Below are 7,500 nucleotides of genomic sequence, written 5' to 3'. Positions count from 1 at the left end.
CACAGCCCCCCTCCCCACTGCAGACACACACACACATACACACACACACAGCCCCAGCTTGTAGGTGTGCTCCGTGCTGTAAATGGCACTGTGTGTGGTACAGTGGTTACTTCCCCAAGGCTCTGTGTCCGGCCCCAGCAAGCCACCGCCCGGTTACAGCTGCTCCCACGGCTATAGCTGTGCCTAGCGCTGTTGTTTGGAGGGTTTACTGTAATCTGTGAATGTAAATTAATTCTGTGGTTACACCATCCTGCGCTCACCTTAGTGAAGCACTAATTTGATTTTGTTACACAATATACACAAAGGGGGGTTATATTAGTTTAAACTAGTCAATTATAGCTTAGTGCTTCCAACACTGTGCACTGTTGTAATGTCTTGTAAACTGGCACTTATAAGACAATGAGCTGTACAGTGACCTGTGGATTGTGTTGGGTTGCCATCGCCAGCACAAAGCCATCATTTCAACAGACAATGCTGTATTTCTGTCTTTGATAGAAGTCAAAGATGTTCAGTGAATATAAAGTGGGTTGTGTTTGCTCTAACTGCAGGGCGTCGGTAACGCGAAGGACGTTTGGTCACAGTGGCATCGCCGTGCACACCTGGTACGCCTGTCCCGCCCTCATCAAGTCCATCTGGGCCATGGCCATCAGCCAGCACCAGTTCTACCTGGACCGCAAACAGAGCAAGGTGTGTGTCCGCGCGCTCGTGCACGTGTGTTTGTGTGTGCACTCGTGCACGTGTGTTTGTGTGCGTGCGTGCGTGCACGTGTGTTTGTGTGCGTGCTCATGCACGTGTGTTTGTGTGTGCACTCGTGCACGTGTATTTGTGTGCATTCGTGCACGTGTGTTTGTGTGCGCGCTCGTGCACGTGTGTTTGTGTGCGTGCATGCGTGCACGTACATCTTTGTTCTGCATGTGCATCTTGTGCTTGTGAATGATCTGAGAGGACCGTGGTGGTATGTGTTCAGTCAGCACGTTCCCGTTTCCTCTTTGATTCTCCGTTTGTCTGGACGACAGATACGTAGACTCTGCAGCAGCTGTGAGAACTACACACACACTCACACACATATCTGCCTGTTCCTTTTCTCAAAGTGAGTGTGAGGATTGAGTTACACTTTTAAAAGCTGCGTGGAATGTACTGTACATCTCTCGGAAAATCCTGTCACACATATACAGCTGGCTAGCAAATTCATAGCCTCTCTCTCTCTCTCTCTCTCTCCACTTCCCCTCTGTCTCTCTGTCTTTATGATTCTCAGTCTAAGATCCATGCAGCACGCAGTCTGAATGAGATTGCCATTGACCTCACAGAGACGGGTACTCTGAAGACCTCCAAACTCGCCAACATGGGCAGCAAGGGCAAGATTATTAGTGGGAGCAGTGGAAGCCTTCTGTCCTCAGGTTAGTACACACACCACACACACACACACACCACTTACACACACCACACACACACACACCGCACCCATACTCACACACCACTCACACACACCATACACACACACACACAAACACACCACATACACACACACACACACCACACCCATACTCACACACACCATACACACACACACACCACACACATACAAACATACATATGCATGAAAACACACACGTGTGCACACATTCAGACACAAACATTTTCTAAAGAGGGGTGATGTCATGAATAAAAACATTACATTGATAGGATTTTGTGTTTATTCAGCTCTGTGTGTGTGGGGGGAGCGAGAACAACTCTGCCTGCTGTTGCTTTTGGAATCCTGCCATGGTATCACTTGTCACGTGTAGAGAAAGAGAGACAGACACAGTCAGAGTGAGAGATACAGAGACAAACACAGTCAGAGTCAGAGATACAGAGACAGACACAGTCAGTGAGAGAGATACAGACAGACACAGTCAGTGAGAGATACATAGACAAACACAGTCAGAGTGAGAGATACAGAGACAGACACAGTCAGAGTGAGAGATACAGAGACAAACACAGTCAGTGTGAGAGATACAGAGACAGACACAGTCAGTGAGAGATACATAGACAAACAGAGTCAGAGATACAGAGACAGACACAGTCAAAGTCAAGATACAGAGACAGGCACAGTCAGTGAGAGATACAGAGACAGACACAGTGAGAGTGAGAGATAGAGACCGACACAGTCAGAGTGAGAGATACAGAGACAGACACAGTCAGTGAGAGATACAGAGACAAACACAGTCAGAGTGAGAGAGACATAGACAAACACAGTCAGAGTGAGAGATACATAGACAAACACAGTCAGAGTGAGAGATACAGAGACAAACACAGTCAGAGTGTGAAGGGACAGGACGTTGAGGACAGAGAGAGCGAGGGAGTCTCCACTCTTTCATTTCCTAAGTGCATGCAGAGGGAGTTGAGGGGTGAGATCACTATTGTAGAGAAGCACCCCGGGCTAGTGCATTGGCACTGTACTCTCAACTCATTCATTAAAATCCTGAGGTCTTGACCGCAGGTGACTGAGAGTGAGAGGATCCTGGTACAGTAGTCACTGCATGTGCGCACCTTGTGTGTGTGTGTGTGTGTGTGTGTGTGTGTGTGTGTGTGTGTGTGTGTGTGTGTGTGGGCCACTACTACACCCCTCCTTACAGGCACTAAATATAGAGGATGGACAAATTTAGGAGAGATGGATGAATGGAGGGAGGGAGAGAGGGAGAGATGGGAGACTGCAGGAGGCTGCCAACTTTGTCCTGTCCAGAACAAAGACCCTCTGTTCCACTGACAGAATTAGGCTGTGTGTGCGTGCATGTGTGTGTGTGTCTGTGTATGTGTGTGTGCGTGCGTGCATGTATGTGTGTGCATGAGTGCGTGCGTGCGTGTGTGTGTGCATGAGTGCGTGTGTCATCACAGTGTTCACTTCAACAAACCAGCAGCAGCAGTCTGTGGGCTCGCACTGATGATGTATGACACACTGCACGCTGGAACTGGGACACTCATTTACATTTCCTGAATATTTCAGGACACAATTTCAGTTTAATCTGAACAGGAAATTCAGAATCCCAGTAACCACGTCATTCTGTTGCCCACCCCCACACACACACACTCACAAACACCCCCCCACCCCAACACACACACACACACACACACACACACACACACACACACACACACACACACACACACACACACACACACGCCAGTGTGGAGTCTACTGACGCAGCTGTTTTGTAAAGATGACACATGACACATTCCCAGACACCCTTCCTGTCTGCCAGTGACAGGACAAATAAACACACAGTCCTGGCCTGGAGTGCCTCACGACCCTGATCCTTACCCACACACACACACACACACACACACACACACACACATACACGCGCACACACACACACACCCCAGTACACATTAGTGTAAGCCTGGAGTGCTGCACAGCAAACTGCACATCAGACAGAAGCAAATGTTTTTGTAACACACACACACACACACACACACACACACATATTTTATGGTGTGAATTATAGAGAGGCTGAGGTCCTATCAGAATGGTCCACTCACTTCCTTCTGACATTTGGGCTTTTAAGCGTACCAATTCACTCAAACACACAAACTCACACACACATATACACACACACACACACACACACACACACACACACACACACACACACACACACCCTCACATAACAATGCCTTGCTTCTTGTTTTCACCCCCATGGTGCCTCTCTTAAACAATGTCTACCAGTTAAAAATCTCACACCATTCAATTGCGTGTGCTTCCACCCATGCATGTGTACAGCCCGCCCCTTCAGGATGGGTGACACACACACACTTTCACAGAGTAAAGGTCAACCTCATTGTTCACATCTGACCTGAACTTGCTGAGTTTGTTTGCCCTTTAGTCTTTGACCTTTGTGTAATTAGTATCATCACGTCTCCACCTCTCAGCTGAATATATTAACTGATAACACTCACACACTTCAAAGCTGACAGAGTTGATGTTTGGTGTGTGTGTGCAGGTTCTCAAGAGTCAGACAGCTCACAGACGGCAAAGAAGGACATGCTAGCAGCGCTGCGTGCTAGGCAGGAGGCCCTGGAGGAGACGCTGCGGCAGAGGATAGAGGAGCTCAAGAACATCTGCATCAGAGAAGCGGTCAGGGCCTCACGCACCACCTCCACACCACCTGACACTAGTGTAACACACACCACCTCCACACCACCTGACACTAGTGTAACACACACCGCCTCCACACCACCTGACACTAGATTAACACACAACACCTCCACACCACCTGTCACTAGTGTAACACACACCACCTCCACACCACCTGTCACTAGTGTAACACACCACCTCCACACCACCTGACACTAGTGTAACACACACCGCCTCCACACCACCTGACACTGGAATAACACACAACACCTCCACACCACCTGACACTAGTGTAACACACAACACCTCCACACCACCTGACACTAGTGTAACACACACCGGACCGAGGGTCCGCGCGGCGAAAATTACGTAATCGCGAGGGCCTCGTGCGCTGTCGATTCGCGAGGTCGTGCACCTCTCTAAACTTCGCACGCACCGCGCCTCAGCGCAATGAACAAAGTCATGTTTGCAGGGTTCATACACCTTTATAAAGCCTGGTTTATACTTTCGCGAGTGACCGTAGCGCGTGACTCCGCCCACCTCGCGCGACCCTGCTCGAACGGTGGAAGCATTTATACTTTCGCGAGCTTCACTGCAGTGTTCTCCGAAACGATAGGTGGCAGTGGAGAATAAAAAACCCCTGCAAAACCGGTGAAAGAATATTTTTACCTGATGCTACACCAGACATCAAACATAAATAGCTTTGCTGTGTTGTTCGAAACGATATGTGGATTGCCACATAAAGAAACACCCCTCAAAAACGGGAATGAACATTTCCCTGCCGAATTTTAATGTTGCTTTGTGTTTCAGGTTTGAAAAGTGCTGGAATTTAGGCTAAATAATAATAAATAAAGACTACTTTGTTTCACAACAAATAGCTGTCTGACTGAACAGTTCTATTGTATTACGTTAACAAATACGAGCCTCTTGTAATTCCAGGACAAAACATGAGAGAACGTGAAGACGTTAAGATTGGGCGTTTTGAAAATAAACGCTGTTCAATACAATAGAACTGTACGTAATACAATAGAACTGTTCAGTCAGACAGCTATTTGTTGTGAAACAAAGTACACTGTAAAACCCAACTAGTTCACTAAACTCAAAAGTTTTGTTGTAACCGATTACCTAAGAAATGTTAAGTTCATGTAATATAATTTTTAAGTACAGTTAACTTAAAAAAAAAACTTTAAATAAAATATATAAGTTTCGGAAAATCTTAATTTTTAAGATATATATATATATATTTTTTAAGTACTACATACTACAATACTTTTAGTAATAATTATATAATTAATATAATTTCTCCCAACTTAACCTTTTTTTTTTTTTTACATTTTTATGGCATTTGGCAGACGCTCTTATCCAGAGCGACTTACATTTTATCTCAAGTGAGCAATTGAGGGTTAAGGGTCTTGCTCAGGGGCACCTCGGTCATGGCTTCAGGTCTGGGAATCGAAACTTTAAACATAACAAATGTGACGTTCAGGCTGTCACGAAGCATGAGACACGGAATCCTCTTTGACTGATGTCACTTTGTATTTATTAAACATGTAGCGCAAGAAGCGCACGAATAACAGATACTCTCACACTGCAAACAAGCATACACTACGTGCAGACATAGACAACGACGAGCACAGGACACTGCGCGAACGCACATTAAGTAGACAAACCACATTAGCCCCACGTGATTACGAGACGATTCACAGGTGAGACAGATTATCACACGACATAACCATAACCACGGAGATCCACTGACGCAGACAAAGCACGTGGACAACGTTAACACACGCCCAAAAGGGAGGGGCCGGGGTCCTCAACGTGACAACAAAAAGTTAAGACAGCCCAAAACCTTAATGCTGGGTTTACAGAGTAGTTTTCCCGCACCAGCCGCACTGTCCACCATGTTTGTTCAAAAATCACAGTATGCTAATTAGATGGTTTTAACCAATAGGCATGCAGGAGCGCATTGCGTCAGACACTCTGCAAATATTAAATGAAAAACAATGAGTTTAGTGATTGTCTTCACTTGAAAATGTTGAGCTTATTGAGATTAAAACTTATATCGTTGTATGAACTTTAATGTTTTAAGCTGTTTGAACTGTTTTGCAGTTTTGCTTACAAATAGAATAATTTTAATGAGTTCACCACTCTGTCAGGGAGTACAGTGTAGTTACAATTTCAAGCATTTTCAAGTACTTTAGCTTAAATTCCAGCACTTTTCAAACCTGAAACACAAAGCAACATTAAAATTTGTCGGGTAAATGTTTCTTCCACTGTTTTTTAGTGGTGTTTCAAACCCCGCTTCGAAAAGCTGTGCACTGCAAAACGGGCTCATTGTAGTCATTAGTTCTGACTCATTTTGATTTAAAAAACAACACAAATTGTTGTATTGCATGTTTTGTAGTGTTAATATATTAAAGTGTTAATATATTAATGTTGCTGATCAAGCTGAATTTATTATTATTTATTGATTTTATTTAATTTCATTTTTCAGTATCAAATGCCAGTCAGTTAAAAAATGTTTCTAGTTTAAATAGGGATCTTTAATAGGATCCATTTCATGCAAACTGATGCACTTCACTTCATGATGCAATTGTTTCTGTTACAAACTAAAAATCAAAGCTAATAAAATAATGATTTATTTCTTCAGTGTTAATAAGGACCTTATTAAGGTGTACTTATAACAATTTTATAGATAAATGATACTACAGTGGGTGTATAAAAACACATTTTTATCCCATTTTGTCATGTATGGGGTTTATACGCCGACAGAATTTATAGGCGTGGCAGAGAGTAGTGACCAGGGTGGTGGTGGAGTGAGTGTGTGTGTACGTCTCTCTTTTTTTGTGGGGGGGGCGCAAAGTGTTTTCTTCTTCATAGGGGGGGCTTAACAAAAAATAATTGAGAATCACTGCCCTAGTGTAACACACACTACCTCCACACTGCCTGACACTAGTGTAACACACACCACCTCCACACCGCCTGACTCTAGTCCACACCACACTACTGATAAAACACCTGATAAAAAAAAACAAACACCTGATACAAGTGTAACACAAATTACAAACTACACTGAGACATTTACAGTTAGGAGTATAATACCAGTATTACACACACCCACATACTGTATACACATCTGACCTATTTTAAACAATCGTAATCCAGTGGTATTGAAAGCGTTTGTGTGTGTTTCATGTCTCAGGAGCTGACAGGAAAACTCCCTAAAGAGTATCCTCTGGACCCAGGTGAGGAGCCACCCACAGTGCGACGCAAAATCGGCACCGCATTCAAACTCGACGAACAGAAGATCCTTCCCAAAGGAGAGGTGAGCTAGCCTCTGACCTCTGAACTCTGACCTGCCTGGTATTTCTGAATAGACAGACACA

The 7,500-nt window shown here is 44.7% G+C and overlaps 1 protein-coding gene across 1 annotated transcript in view; it reads left to right on the top strand.

Annotated features, from left to right (window-relative positions):
* Window positions 1-7,500, top strand: part of frmd4a (FERM domain containing 4A) — a 56,415-nt gene that overhangs the window by 40,054 nt on the left and 8,861 nt on the right. Inside the window, 4 exon segments of the mRNA XM_076993260.1 lie at window positions 549-687; window positions 1,256-1,397; window positions 3,981-4,114; window positions 7,317-7,439. Coding sequence (XP_076849375.1) covers window positions 549-687; window positions 1,256-1,397; window positions 3,981-4,114; window positions 7,317-7,439 — 538 coding nt within the window.

Source organism: Brachyhypopomus gauderio, chromosome 2 (assembly GCF_052324685.1).
Source record: "Brachyhypopomus gauderio isolate BG-103 chromosome 2, BGAUD_0.2, whole genome shotgun sequence".
NCBI lineage: Eukaryota > Metazoa > Chordata > Actinopteri > Gymnotiformes > Hypopomidae > Brachyhypopomus > Brachyhypopomus gauderio.
This window is presented reverse-complemented; position numbering and strand designations above follow the sequence as displayed.